At 29.7% G+C, this 16,510-nt stretch overlaps 2 protein-coding genes across 2 annotated transcripts in view; one reads left to right on the top strand and one right to left on the bottom strand.

Annotated features, from left to right (window-relative positions):
* Positions 1-16,510, bottom strand: part of LOC113378810 (tetratricopeptide repeat protein 4) — a gene marked incomplete in the record, with an annotated part of 123,046 nt that overhangs the window by 104,107 nt on the left and 2,429 nt on the right.
* On the top strand, positions 8,147-14,731 carry LOC113370893 (cytochrome P450 18a1). Its single transcript, XM_026611572.1, has 5 exons — positions 8,147-8,648; positions 11,098-11,219; positions 11,328-11,757; positions 11,837-12,101; positions 14,320-14,731. The coding sequence occupies exons 1-5, from the start codon at positions 8,258-8,260 to the stop codon at positions 14,729-14,731; spliced, it is 1,620 nt and encodes a 539-aa protein (XP_026467357.1). The 5' UTR covers positions 8,147-8,257.

The raw sequence follows: 16,510 nt of genomic DNA, 5'->3' as shown, positions 1-16,510 counted from the left end.
TCATTTTTTCTAAGGTATGCCAAATGTCTAGAAACCTTTGAAACGTAAAGATATATAAAAATTTTCATTCTCGATTTTGTTGCGATTACTATAATTTGCCCTATGGGAAGATAAAAAAAACTTGCATAATTTTGTCATAGTTATTTTATAAATATCTCATATATAAGAAACACTGACTGATTTTAGTGATTGATAAACTACTAATAATAGTACAAATAGACGTATATTAAAATTGCATCATTAGATTTTGAACTGGTTTAGAACATTTTTTGTTTTACAAATTTTAAAAGACGCGCGTGTGAGGTCATCCCATATCAAAAGCCCTAATTTACATTATGATAAGTGCGTATTGCATTTTTTACTTGACTTCACTTTTTTATGCTAAATTTATAAACGAAACTAGTGGTACATTGCATAGTGCCTTAAAACAAATTGTTGGAACTTACCGACCCAAAAATTAAATTTTATAGAAAACCTTTTATAGAAACTCTTTTGAACATTTAAAAAAATGAGGATTTCAATAATTTTGAAATTTTTGAAACTTCTCTGTACTGCGACGAAGAAACTTATAAAAATCGTTAAAAACGGTTTCTTTGCCTTAAATTTTTAATTAAATAAATTATAAATACAAATAAAAATGATTTAAAAAAATAATTCAAGTGTCCTAATGCTATAATGATACCGATAAAAAATAAAAACTCGAAAAATCCACATTTTTCCTCCCTTGGCAACAGTCTCTGAATTTTCAAATCATTTTCCACAGTTTCTAAAACAGTATGGTGTTACGTACGAGGAAACTGGTTCAAAAACTGTAGTTACGTGCAACCTGTTGACACAGTTTTGATGTGCAAAATTTTGCCAGCGAGCAAAAATTGTTTAAAATTTCAGAAGAGTTTTTAAAAACATTTTGTCTTTCAAAGCGCTACGAAAAGTTTTTGCGCAATTCACAAGTTTGGAAACAAATGTAAAATGAATAATAATGAATTTTGTTGCTATAAGGGGATCTTTTCTATTAGAAAATTGTTTTACAGATAAACTTAGAACATAAATGCTTTACTTTGTTTTAGTAAATTAGTAAATTCATCAAAAAAATGACTGAAATTTTTAATGATTATACTACATTGTATAACAACAAATACTAAAATTCATAATTTTTGTATGATAAATTAACATATAAGTTAATTATCCCCATATGGTGCTAAATTCAAATTATACATATAACTCAAACTACATCAAAAATGTTTTTGCTTCAAATAAAAATAATAAAAAAAATGACGCCACTGATTTATTCCACTAACAAAATGTAGACATTTGCCTAATTTCGACAAAAAAATTAAATGGCAAAAATATGTTTTTAATAAAAATTAAAACAAAAATTGTACCAAAATAGGATAAATAGGACTATTTCTGCCTGAAAAAATACAGTACAAAATTTCAATTTTAATTCACTAAAAACGTCACTCTGATGAGCAAGAAAGGCGAACGCATCTATTGCGTTCAGGGCCTGGCTATTGACAACAGTCTCACGCAACATATGCGTGCGAATCAGTGAACGAGTTAAACTGAACGACTTGGCAAAAAAGTTTTACAAAACTTTTATGTGAGAATGATATGAAAAGAAAACTAGATTAGATTCATATTAGACGATGTCAAAAGAAAACTAAGAGGATTGAATGAACCATGGCAAAGAAGAAAGCATACAAAATTTAGAAACTTAAAAGTGTAAATACAGAACGAACTTGAAATGTGTATGATAAAAACATGGAAAATGAGGGAAAAAATCTAAATATATGTGGTTCTCTTTTAACTTCATTGTATAAATTTATTCCGACCATAACCTGTGTCAATAACTCCACATAAATCCACTTCATCGAGCGACCGTTAATCAGACACGTACATTTGCAATTGGTCTTAAACTGGTCCTGATATTGTTATAAACTTTTTCCATTCTATTGTTAAATTATATTTAATATTATCGTTATCATATACTACAATATATAGTTATGTTTTAAGTACAAAATTGTGACCTGTATCAACATATGTACGACATACGGAGGTTCAATGCACTCATTGTTTTCAAAACTAATATACGCGGACGCTCGTGAAATTCGAAAATTGTGGGATAGAAATAATTTGATCGATTTAAAATTGATTGTAAGATATTTAATAAGATTAATAAAAAAATTGATATTTGCTATTTTGATATCGATGCAAATTGAATGAATTGGAAATATATTCCAATACATAGTGTAACTTCCACAATAAGAAGTTTATGTTTTTGCCAAGAAATCCGTCTGAATTTTTTACTGTGCTCCGATTTACATAAAATATTGGAATTGGGTTCATCTTACCCTCAGGTTGAAAAGTGAGAATAATTTGGACTTAGCCATCATCCCCCGAGGAGATGGCATCCCTTTTCTCAGTGGTGTAATTTAATTTTTTCAAAATAACGTCGTATATCGATAGAAAAACTAATCCTAAGAAAAAATTTTTCATAAAGATTTTGAAAAAAACTAATACTTTTCAAGTTACTGGCTACTGAAAATTAATATATTTTTGGCGTTTTTCTTTGTTTTTTTGCAAATATCTCCAAAAATATACATTTTAACGAAAATCATGTAATAAACAAAATTCAATTCATTCAATTTAAAATCTAAATAATTTGTTGTTTTATAAAGTGTTCTAGGAACAATATTGAGCTAGATATAGCAAACTCGTTTTCTTTTTCGTTTAAGCGGCCAGGTATTACATTTTACACATTCAAATGGATTGATGTTCTATAGTGCTCAAAATAAGCATTAAAATGATTGCTGTTACAAGTTTTTTAAGAGGCTCATACGATGTTTTCTTCATTTAAATCATATTGTAACGACAATAGGCATTGTCGACAAAGGATTGCACAATCCTCAGTGCAAAAGTGAATTGTGAATGAATTGTGATTATAATTACATTTATTTTATATGTTTCATAATTACCTTCAAGAACGACTGCACAAAAAAAAATATATTGTGAAAAGTAAAAATCGTAATTTTAGGATGAGTCAGGATTTGTTCATACCAAGAAGAAGTGTATAAAAAATATTCTGGTAAAATTTTGAAAAAAAATCGATCCGGTAGAAGTTGAGAAATCGTGAGTATCGTATTGAAAAAGACAGTATCGAGAAAAACGCATATGAAGTTTTGCAGAAGATTATCGTGTTTAAACAGCTATATCTCTGAAAATAATTTAAATTTTTGAAAAATCCCCTTATACAGATATTCAAATACACATATTCAAAAATAATCGTTTTTTTTATTTAGACCAGAATACCGACTTAAAGAAGTATATTTGTTGTACTTTTTAAATCCCTCTGTCTATAGTATATCATCCTTCCTTCTCGGCGTCTTTAAGACGTGTGCGACACTTTTGTGAACTTCTCCGTAAAAATGCTTTTTTTCTCTTAAGAAGTTAATCAGAGTGGGGATCCCTACTTCTGTTATTTTCTTGTAGAATCTTGTTGCGATCTGTAAACCGTGGTTCATTTACTTAAAGCGCTTCTTTGACGGCAGGTGTTTATAATATTTCGGTTCTTTGAGGGATTTTGCGTCGAATATTTATTTTAAAAAATAATTTGCGTGCATTTGTATACTGCAAATGAATATAAAATGAATTTTGACTTAATCTCGTATATTAAGTATATTGCAAATATTTGCTCGGGTGCAAATCTACCTAAAGATTTCGACAATTTCATAAAAAGCTCTTTATATCACATTGTCAGTAATTTATATTAGAACAAAAACGTACAATTTGTTTTTGATAAAATTATATATTTTAAATTATATATTCTATTTCAAGAGTTGTATGACCACTTCTAGCTTGAAAGTATTTCTAACTGAAATACAATCATGCTTAAAAAATAGAGTTTTCATAATAATTTTAAATATATATTTATTGAAAAAATAATTAACTAGGTACATGAATAGACAATTATATTCCTATCCTATCCTATCCTAGCAATACACTCTTGTTTATTAAAAAGCTCAAGTATATTAAATTTTGCGAAATTTAATAAAATCAATAATATAAAAATGTGATATACTGATAAGAACGTATAATCCGATCAATCAAAATAAATTATGCATACAATTAACTTATAATTTAATTATCATGGTTTGTTTTCGAGTTTGAGTAATCGGTTAACAATCGTCAGTCAGTCATTCGGTGATGGAAAAAATTAAATATCTACAAAACATATTAAAGTTTATCTAAAAATCCATAAATTTAATTAAAAATATGTTTTGTTGAACAGATTATTTCTTCGCGATAGAGTCTGCTAATTTGTTCTCTAAATAGCGCTAATTTGTAATAAAGTCATATCACTAAATAATCACTAAATTAGTGAAATTGAATAACGATAAGATTGTAAATATTATTTACTTCTTATTATAGTTTGCATACCGTTCAAAAGTTTCTGAACAGGCATACCTCAGGAAAATTTGATAGATGGATGTATGTATATTTGTGGATGTGTTTATTTATGTATGATAGTATACAAAATTTTGCCCACAATTTCGAGAGCTTATCAACCGATTTTAATGATTCAAAGAACATGCAATTTCTATTGATGCGAAGATGCTCTGATTAGTTTTAGGCAAAGGCAGGTTCAGACGTTTCGAAGATACGGGGCAAAACGTGTCAAAAATGGCAATTTGTTTTTTGAGAAAACAAAGCGTCCAATTTGGATCATTCAAAAACCATTTAACTTGTATTGATAGAGTAAAGAATTAATCAAATTTTTGGAAAAGCTAATCTATCAAAACTGTTAAAAATGCCATCCGGCGATCAAAAATGTCATTAGACATATGTACATCAAAATTATCAGATATGTATATTGAAGAGATGTAAAATATTTGAAATTCACAGACAAATGTACAATATTTGTTAACATTCTAACATGGGTTCTGCACCAAGATATATGATGTTTAAAATTGACTTAAATAGCTTAAACAAATGTGGTCAAAATTTTTGACAGTGAGAATCAAGCAACTTAAAATTTAAGACAACTTCTAATATTTTAAAAAATTACATAAATTGAAGAGAAATCAAAAGTTTTAAAAAAAAAATCTATTTTGTTCATTGTTTCAAAAATTTTAAATTTCGATAAAAGAAGTTCCGGCAATTTGCCTTAAGACATGATGCCAAGCACTTGCAAATAGTTAATATTTCATTGAACGATGATAAAATTTTGAAAATTATTAACTTCGCATAGGGTTAGTTATAGTAATCGCAAAAAAATAAAAATTAAAATTTATACATATCTTTACGTTTTAATAGTTTCTGAACATTTTGGCATTTATAAAAAAAATGGGTGTATTTATGTGTGTGTTCGGATACAAATTTTCGTAAACGATTTTGTGAACATGGATCAACCGATTTGAATAATTCAAAAAATATTCGATTCGTATTGACTTTATATTATATTGATTTGTGTTGTATTCGGAGACGTACTGATTAGTTTTTAGGAGAAAGTAGGTTCAGTCGTTTTGAAGGTACGTGGTAAAAAGTGCCAGTATGGTATTTCGTTTTTTGGGAAAATAGAGCGTCCGATTTGAATGATTCAAATAACATTTTATTTGAATCATTATATTAACGAAGTGAACAACTGATGGAATTTTTGGGAAGGCAGGTTCAGATGTTTCGGAGACCCAATAATTTTTTTTTAAAAAAATGACAATTGGCAGTCAAAAATGATTATTAGACATATGCACATTATATTATCAGATATTTTATAGAGACAATAATAATAAGTACATTTTGGGTATATTTCTATGGGTTCCGTACCAATGTTTACACGGTAAACTACGACGTAGCGCTTTCGATATTTCCACTCTAAAACAGCTATGCAACGAGATCGCTCTGAAGAAAAATTAAAAAAAAAAAAAAAAAAAATATAAAAAAATTAAAATTTTTCAAAAAAGTCAATTTTCTTAGAACAAATTTGAAATTCATAAAAATCTATTTTTTTCGAAGTTTTGAAATTTTTTAAAAGTTTTTTTAATAAAAATGTTTTGCGGTACAGGAAGTTCAAGCAATTTGTCTTAAGGCGCGATGCCACGCACAACTAGTAAATATTTTATTGGACGATGATACAATTTTTGATTTTGATACAATTATTTATTTATTTCACACGTGAAACACAAGTTGACGGTGGCAAGTCGGCGTGCTACGAAAGTTCGAAGCGTCTACGGCTCCGCGAAGCCAGTCTACGCGAGTCCGTCTCCGAACCTTCCGAACGATTATAATCACTCCCGCTGAATAAAAATTATCATTTGACATAAGCACATCAAATTATCAGATTTTTTATAGAGATTATAATAATAAGTACAAATTTTGTGTATATTTCTAATGGTTCCGTACTAATGTTTACACGTTAGACTACGACGTTCGATATTTCAACTCTACAACAGCTATGTAATGAGATCGCTGTAAAAAAAATCGAAATTTTCAAAAAAATTCAAAATATAATAAAAAAATTATAAAAGTCAAATTTTGGAGAGAAGGTTTGGAGGCGACAGTCCGCCTCCAAACCTTCCGAACGACTAATCACTCCCGCTGAATAAAAATTATCATTTGACATAAGCACATCAAATTATCAGATTTTTTATAGAGATTTTAATAATAAGTACAAATTTTGTGTATATTTCTATGGGTTCCGTACCAATGTTTACACCCTAGACTACGACGTAGCGCTTACTCGCTTCGATATTTCAACTCTACAACAGCTATGTAATGAGATCGCTGTAAAAAAATTCGAAATTTTCAAAAAAATTTAAAATATAAAAAAACTAGCTGTAAGTGGAATTCTGTCTTAAGGCAATTAAGGCATTGTGTCTTAAGGCAAATTGCTGGAACTTCCCGTACCAAAAATTATTATTTTTTTAAAAACGATTAACATTTTTGAAAAAAAATTACTTCGAAAAAATAAGATTTTTGACAAACAATTATGCAAAAAATTACTTTTTTTTAATATGAAAATTAAAAAAAAATTTTTTTTTTAATTTTTTTTTTTTTTGAAAAAAAATGTTTTCTTTATTTTGACATATTTCCAAAGATCTAAACTTTTTTTCAAAGCAATCGTACTGCTTTAACTGCATAAAGACGAAATATCAAACCGCGTAAGCGCTGCGTCGAAGTCTAACGCGTAAACATTGGTACGGAACCCATAGGAATGTAAACCAAAATTATACTTATTGTTAAAATCTCTATAAAATATCTGATAATTTGATGTGCATATGTCTAATGATCATTTTTGACCGCCAAATGGCATTTTTTTTACTTTTTTCATTAGATCTCCGAAACCGCTAGCCTTTATGAAAATTTGATCGGTTTTTCACCTTGTCAATACAAGTAAAATGTTTTTTGAATTATTAAAATAGGACGCTCCGTTCTCTTAAAAACTGAGTTACCGTTTTCGGCACTTTTTGCCCCGTATCTTCGGAACAGCTAGACCTGACTTTGCTAAAAACTAATCAGCACGTCTCCTTATCAATGCGAATGGAATGTTTTTTGAATTATTCAAATCGGTTGATCGGTGTTCCCGAAATCGTCGACGAAAATTTGTATCCGTACATACATACACACACGCACATACACACACACACACACACATACATCCATTTTTTCTGAGGTATGCCAAAGTATTCAGAAACCTTTGAAACGTCGAGAAATGCAAAAATTTTCATTTTCGATTTTTTTGCGATTACTATAACTTACCCTACGGGAAGTTAAAAATTAAAAAAGTCAAATTTTGTAGAGAAGGTTTGAAGGCGACAGTCCGCCTCCAAACCTTCCGAACGACTAATCACTCCCGCTGAATAAATCGTACCGTCTGCGCTATACTCGACGTCCCCACTCTAATAGTCCGATGCGTTTTGTATATAAGAAGGCAAGGACGCCGATTCCGTGCGAGACATCTCAGTGCCTTTACATTTATTGCCTCGTGCTAGAGCGCATTATTTTTTTTAATTTAATTTTTACAACAAAATTTGATCAAAGACTTAAGTGACTTAAAGAAATTTTAACCAACCAAGTGTTTGTTCGTGTGTGAATTTATCCCCATAAACCCACGTGCACCGCAAACTTTCTTACGTTAATAATGAAGTCGCATATTTATTAAAGCACCAACAAGTGTTCATAAAATTTTTGACACAACCAAAAGTGTTCTACTCCTAAGTGTAAGACTATTATCCTAAGTGTAAGACTATTACCCCATCCCAAAATGTATACCAAATCAGCAATCCTCCAATACGCTTGGCGCGGTCTCCAGCAGACCTGGACGCCGGACGCCAGAAGTTTACTGACAGTGTTCACATGTGCTTTGCTCCTGGTGCTGATGCTACAGTATCTGGTCAGAGCCTACAAGGAGGTCAGGATGCTACCTCCTGGCCCATGGGGTTTACCAGTTATGGGCTATTTGGCTTTTATTGGACACGAGAAACATACGAGGTATCTGGAGTTGGCCAAGAGGTATGGAAGCTTGTTCAGCGCGCGTCTTGGGAACCAGTTGACGGTTGTGATGAGTGATTATAAAATGATCAGGGATGCTTTCAGGAGGGAAGAGTTTACGGGGAGACCTGATACACCGTTTATGCAGACCTTAGATGGTTTTGGTGAGTAGTAAAAGTTTTAATCTACTAGTTGGTTAAAAAAAAAAAAAAAATCGTTTTGGGTGATATTTTTTGGACCTTCTGCAAATATATCGTGTAGTACAAATTTAAGGAAATAATTTTTCAACTTTTTTTTATTTGCGCTTATTCCATTATTAAACATCAGCAAATTTTTGGTAATACTTAGAATCGGTAACAATTAGAATGTTTAAATCAAATGCCAATCCGGTGATTGGACGTCCTGGTATGATGGTAAACCTTATAGTTATCATGATAAAATAAAAAAAACAAATCAAATAACAATTCAGTGATAATCGTGGTGTTTTAATTTTTGCATTTTTCTTTAAATGGAAAATTAAAATATCAAAATTATCGAAAAATTATTATTACTTTTTTGCTTAAGGACATTTAATAAAATTGTAAATTTCACAAATTTATTAAATGTCCTTAACTAGACAGTTGTAAATAGAAGAGAGAATAAAAAAACTTTTTTGCTTTGATACTTAAGACATTCAACTTTTCTTTATAAAATTAACATATCTATTGTGAAAAATAAATAACAGTGATGGTTATGAAATGAACACTACTATAAGTACGAAAAGAATCAAATTGAACGAAAATTAAGTTAAGATGAATTTTATACAAAAAAAATCAAAATTACAAAACTTGCGCATCGTCTACAATAAATAAAAATATACTATAATTCCCATTTAAATTACCCAACAAATAAGTACAAATTACTGCCAATTTTTTTTTTATTTTTATATTGTTTTGCATTTATTGCCAAATTATATATGAACAAATACCCAACTATAGACGCAATATATACGAATAAAATATTTCGAAAATCGCAAAATATATTAAATTTTATACCGACCGACACCTGATCATGCAATCAGTCATTTTATTCTGACGGCTTCTCATAAAAAAAGATGTATACATTACATTAGATTATATATATATATATATATATATATATATATATATATATATAATTTGTGTGTTGTAAGACATTATGATGTTTCATGTGTGATCGTAACTTTTAACGTATATTGACAAATCGCAAATTACAAACTTGAAGATCGGTTCTTTTTTCTGTTGTGCAACGAATTTTGTGCGTGAGCCACATGTTAAAACGAGATAAAATCAGGTATAACAATTCTGTAATAATGTAAAGAATAAATAAAAATAAAATCATAGTGTTATTATAAAACGATTAAAGAACGCTAAAAAGGATAATAAATTTAGATTTGTTAATTTATTTTGAATGCATATTTTATATCTTGGGGTTATTTATAGGAATCTAATATAATAATTCCTTGACTCTAAATTGCCGGTTGACAATGTGCATAAGGTCAGATCAACTATTCTATTTGCATCGGATTTATATAAATAGATCAACCTTCAATTATAGAATTGCAATTGTACATCGTATATATTTAGATATTTATAAAAATTCAAAAATTGTATATATAAAACTTAGCAATAATATTTTTTTCCATAATGATTAAATTAATTTTGTCTTCAAAATGTTCAACCGATTTGAATGGTTCAAAAAACACTCGATTCCTATTGATAGGGATATGTGGTGATTAGTTTTTGGCAAAGGCAGGTCTAGTCATTTAGAAGACACAGAGCTAAATGTACAAAAAATGGCAGTTATTAAGAGAAATAAGCATCCGATTTGAATGATTCATAAAACTTTCTGCTTGTGTTGATGGAATAATTACTAATAAAAAATTTCATGTAATTTTTTTTTGTAACAAAAATTTTGAGATTTCAATTTTAATTCTGGTTAAAGTTTCAAAGCATACTTATATACTTTAAGTGAATAATTTTAACTTTATAATTCTAATGTAATTATATAATTCTTATAAATATTACACAACTTTACAGTATTTATAATAATCTATATGAAAACATTTAATATTAACATTTCGTTACAGTAATGGAAGTTCCAGCAATTTGCGTTAAGACACGATGCCATACACCACTAGTTTAAAATTTGGTGATAATAGTAGGCAGATGATTAATGACTTAACCACTTAATTTTGACTACATTGAATTTTTTCAATTTTTATAGATCTATAAAATAAGAAAAATAAAACTAACTTATCTTTTACCATAATTCTACAATTCACAAATTTAGCCAAGCTTTTATTTACACTTGAGTTATTTGATAATAATATTATAAATATATCTCTATCAATGTGTCAATTATCAATTGCGATTTGTTTGACCAGGCCATAAGTTCATATTCTAAGTGTGAAATTACATATGTATTTTGTATGATAAATGCATAATTTTTTACCCACCAGTTGTCACGGCTCAGTGCGTTTGCGTACATTGATATCTTGCAAAGATATGTTTTCATCAACGATAACATACATAATATTTAATGCAATATCTATTTTTGAGAGCAAAATTTATAAATGTATTTATTTTGTTTTAGGCATAATCAACAGCGAAGGTAAATTGTGGAAGGACCAGAGAAGGTTCCTGCACGACAAGTTGCGACAGTTCGGTATGACTTATATGGGCAACGGGAAGAAATTGATGGAACGCAGGATTATGGTGAGTTTAGTAGATCTAAATAAAATGTTGAAGTTATATTTACGCCATTTACTCCAATGGAAATTCCTTATACTAATTAATTATTAACTAGTTTTCTTTCCTCTTCAGACTGAAGTCCATGAACTGCTCTCCACCTTGAATGCCACAAATGGAAGACCGACTGATCTAAGTCCAGTTTTAGCAGTTTCCGTGAGCAACGTCATCTGCAATATCATGATGTCCGTTCGATTTTCCATCGACGACCCCAGATTCCGTCGATTTACTTGGTTAATCGAAGAAGGGATGCGCCTTTTTGGAGAAATCAACACTGTCGACTACATACCAACATACCAGTACCTTCCCGGAAAAGCTTACGCCAGAAACAAAATTGCCAAAAACCGCGAAGAGATGTTCAATTTCTACCAAGAAGTCATTGATGAGCACAGAAGGACCTTTGATCCAAGTAACATCAGGGATTTAGTCGACACGTACATCGCGGAAATCCAAAAAGCCAAAGAAGAAGGACGTGATGGAGAATTGTTTGAAGGAAAAGATCACGGTAAGCATAAGAAACAAAAAACTACTTATATCAAAAATTTTACAAATAAAGTGTTTAACACAAAATCTATCTTTTACAGATCAACAAATTATGCAGATCATAGGCGATCTTTTCTCAGCCGGCATGGAAACCATCAAAACGACATTGTTATGGATCAATGTGTTCATGTTAAGGCATCCGGATGCCATGAAGAAAGTTCAGGAAGAATTAGATCAAGTTGTGGGACGTGATCGTTTACCAAGGATAGAAGATTTGCCATTCTTGCCAACTACAGAAAGTACAATTTTAGAAGCTATGAGAAGATCAAGTATTGTTCCTCTGGCTACGACGCATTCACCCACACGGTAAGAATTTTTATCAGAAAATATATATGATTAGAGGTATTGGATTTGATTGGAGTAATTTCTGTTGGGAGCAATGATTTAGACAAAACGTTCAACTATTGTCCAAATTAGCTCTAGTTTCTGGTAATGCAAGTGCGTAATTTTAATAATAGAAACAATTAATATATACAAATGAATCACAATGTCATTAAAATAAATAACAACATTTCTAACAAAGACCGATGATTTACCAGCATCATTGTCTTGCTCACATTTTATCTTATCAGCATTTGGATGCAGATGTGTCTATTACAATCAAATTTGCTTAATTTTTAAGTTACACAATACAATGAGTGAGTTTCTATATTATCGGGATTTTACGTCGCATTCGTGTGTATTGTAGTTGATTTGTTGTACAAACAGACCGGTTTTGAAATATCTTACTCGTTAACGTGCACTGAATGATAATTCGCAAAAATAACCTATTTCGTGTATGTAACACATAACTTAATGTATGTGATATAAAGCAATATTTATACATCTTTAAAATCACATGCAAAAATATTTTGCAACGTGGGATCGGTCGAAAGAAATGTAAATTTATTATAATGCATTGAGGATCGTCAATCGCCACCAAATTTATTAAGCTAAATTTAGTAACGCCAATTTTTTGTTAAATATTGCCAATCTTTCGGAATAAATTTTTCAAATATATTTCCATCTTATATATAAAATTCTTCTGTAATGGTGTATGAAACGATAATCCTCCTAAACGATTATTCGGATTTTGATACATCTTTCTAAAGTTTATTAAGGGATTTTTTTAGGATGTTTTAAATTATAAAAATATAGTTAGATTGTAGAAATGAACGAAAAAAATTACAAAAAACCGCTTATCATTGATTTGCATTGAAAATATTTGAGGCGTTGTTTGGCATTGAAAACAAATGAAGACTGACATTTGCCAAATATTTTAATTCACTTATGAGCTAAGACAATATAAAAATATAATGTATTCATGATTATGAATAAGTAAAATGTAATGTCTACATTATTATTGCCGAAAAGCAGCTGAGATGGGCCAAAAATTGAAATAATATAAGATAAGATATCGCGCATCAAACATATTCAATTTGACAGATTATTATTTTTTAACTAATGCAGTCGTGTTTTGCCTTACTATACTAAATCACTATATAACAAAAATTACTTTTTCAAAAAATTATTTAGTAGTTTCATTGTGTCAAAAATTCATAAGTTTGGCATTGGATACGCAATATTTACTCAAGTCAATAAAGCGTTTTGGGTCTGAATTTTTTTTACTATATACTATAGTGCTCCAATTTGTATAAATTTTTGGAATTAGGTTCATCTTACTCTCAAGTTCAAATAATTTAGACTCCTTTGCCACTTTCCGGGGGGATGACATAATTTTCAGTAGTGTAATTTTTTTTTTTCAAAAAAGCAAATACTTTTCAAGCTACTGAAAATTCGTTTCTTTGGCATTTTCCATCGTTTTTTGCAAATATCTCCAAAAATCGCAGATACTATATATACCTTCTTTCTGAATTCGTTATACTGTTTAAAAAACTGCAATTTTCAATACGTATATCTTATGCTATAAACCACAAAGGCAGACGCTGAATTTTTGTGTGATAAATTTGGAAAATCGATGTTTTAGACGTGAATAAACAAAATATCATTTATTTATACTTTTACATCTTCATGACTAAAAATATTGGATAACCCTGGGCAATAAAATAAATTGAGCTATTGGAAATAAATTTGTTCAATCAATTGTAGTGTATATTTCTAATATACTATTTTATTGAACATATTTCAATATTTGTTTGTTTGGTGGTTTCACGTGGCTGATTTGAATTTCATAATATAATTAAAGAGTTAAGTGTGGGTTTTGAGATTCATCATTTTATTTAAAGCAGTGGCACATTTAAGATCACCCATATGGATGTATATGCATTTCGGTATAGACTGTAGTGTAAAATAATCATTTTACAACATTTTACAGTCATTTTTAACTAATTGGTAAACATCAGTATAGGTTATTAAAAAAAATTGGAGCATTTGAATTGTACATGGGTACAGGACAACGTCTGTCGGGTCATCCAGTATAATTATAAAAGTCTTGATAAGTCCCTGTTTTATTTAACAAAACAATAATCTTTTAATTAATTTCTTTTATTTTTAAGTCTAATCATGTGTCTTTTTTCCTTTACAGAGATGTCCATCTCAACGGCTACCTGATCCCCGCCGGTTCCCAAGTGGTGCCCCTGATCAACAGTGTCCACATGGACCCCACGTTATGGGATAAACCAGAAGAATTCAATCCAGGAAGGTTCATAGACGCCGAAGGCAAAGTTCACAAACCAGAATACTTCATGCCTTTTGGAGTCGGAAGAAGGATGTGCCTTGGAGACGTCCTGGCACGAATGGAACTTTTCTTGTTCTTTGCATCACTGATGCACACCTTCAACGTCTCCTTACCAGAAGGAGCAACTGTTCCAAGTTTAAAAGGAAACGTTGGAATCACAATCAGTCCTGATCAATTCCAAGTTGTACTGACACCAAGGCCGTTGAATGCACCCTTGGTTTCATCTCAGGAAGTTTTTAGGAATATTGGAGCACACTAGAAAAAACTATCATGAAATCATTGATGATGATGGTGCCAATCATGATAATTTTCACGAAATTGTGTATTTAAATTAAATACTCGTTTTCTAAAAGTATAAGACTTAATTAATATTAAGTTAGAAATCGTTTATAAATATCCATGTTTCGGAATGCCAAATTTGTTACCAAATTTTGGTTATTTCTCCAAGTACAACTAGAAGATTGTGGAAACGTTATAGTGCCTTAAGACAAGAAGAATGTGCCAAAGTTTGCAGGATCTGGTGGCATGTGATGAACAGAATGATAATTTTTTGGTGTTATTTCTTATGCCAAAATTGTTGGACGTTCTATTTCATTTCGTTATATTTCACACTTCATACATTTCATAGTCGTTACATTGTTATTTATATATTTATGTAGTTTTTAAGTACAACGAAAAAAGACAAATTATCAAGTAAGGGTTGTGAATGTGAATGATTGAATTTTGAATGAGAAAGAGCCTGGTGAACGAACTTCTGAGAATTCGCGAATTTGAAAACAAATGCGGTATTTATTCGGCAGTGAATTTATAAGTTAGATTCGAAAAACCAAATTTAAGATTAAACCAAAAGTGAGAAAATAAAAGTAAAAACTATGTGTAATGTAGATTTCAGAAATCTAACCAGGAATGAAAATAAAACCACCGAAATATTGTTTGAAAATATATTGGTCCAAATTTTTGGATAGATTTCTGAAACCTTTTTAAGAGCATTATACTGGATATCTCGAATTCGGCGAGAGAAGAGTAGACGGCCAAGAAAATCTCTTAATTTAATCCTCAAAAAAGTGTTCATAATTATTTAAGTATTAATTGTAGATATAAAACACCATCACCAATTATTATTAAAACAACTTAGATAGTACTAGTCAGGAGCGTGAGTTTTTTTTCCATTTTCAAATTGAAATTTTTGTAAAATTTCAACTTGAATGTCATCCAGAAATTGTAAAAAAGTATTTTTTGGAAGCTAGTCTGAAATTTATAATAATGCAATTTCTAGTGATATTGCAGGACTGCTTTTTTGATCAAAAGTATTAATAAACTATGATAATTTATGCATTTACTTGTACATTAAGTAAAGGTTTAAATATTTATGTTTTATTAATTAAAAAGACTCGATGACATTTTAGTGATGACAATTAATATCCATGGCGTAACTTAAATTAATATTAAAAAAAAAACTATTGTATTGCGTTCGCTTCTCGTTTTCGAGAGGTTTTTTCGTTTTGGCTGTTATCGATATAAAACAAAATTTCGAAAAAATGTGATACATAATTTATAGAATTTTCTGAAATTTTCGAAACTCACAAAATCGCACTGTGTTCAATTGTTTTAGTTTTAAAGAAAGAGGCATTCATAAAGATGCAGTCACACTACGCGCATATGAAATTCGCACAGTGTGACTGCACCTTTAGGAAGGTAGTCAAGAAGTTGTTGCATTTTTGTACATTCGTATTTTTAAATAGATTTTTCGATTATTCCACGATATGTTAAGTTTTAAGGGCAACGATTACTTAAATAACGACTACGAAACTATTTAAAAATATTTTAGTACAAATATCATTTTGTTATCTTCACCAATGTCGAATCCGTTATTTTTATATTTCTAGTTTTTAAGAATTAATTGTAAGTGGATCATTATAAATGTGATTGTTATTTATATTTTTATTATGACAATAAAACAAGACGAAATATTTTATTGAAATTTATTTTGTTGTTTATATTTATTACCGCATATTATAAAAATCTTTTTCAGGCATTT

This window comes from Ctenocephalides felis, unplaced genomic scaffold (assembly GCF_003426905.1).
Source record: "Ctenocephalides felis isolate EL2017-DRISC unplaced genomic scaffold, ASM342690v1 CF-g0.4_SCAFFOLD_00845, whole genome shotgun sequence".
In the NCBI taxonomy this organism is placed as follows: Eukaryota; Metazoa; Arthropoda; class Insecta; order Siphonaptera; family Pulicidae; genus Ctenocephalides; species Ctenocephalides felis.
This window is presented reverse-complemented; position numbering and strand designations above follow the sequence as displayed.

Bases quoted from the DNA above. Each gene is read 5' to 3' on its own strand.
- LOC113370893 (XM_026611572.1), top strand. From the start codon at position 8,258: ATGTATACCAAATCAGCAATCCTCCAATACGCTTGGCGCGGTCTCCAG. The intron at 8,649-11,097 runs GTGAGTAGTAAA...ATTTTGTTTTAG, and splicing joins GCAGACCTTAGATGGTTTTG to GCATAATCAACAGCGAAGGT. The intron at 12,102-14,319 runs GTAAGAATTTTT...TTTCCTTTACAG, and splicing joins ACGACGCATTCACCCACACG to AGATGTCCATCTCAACGGCT.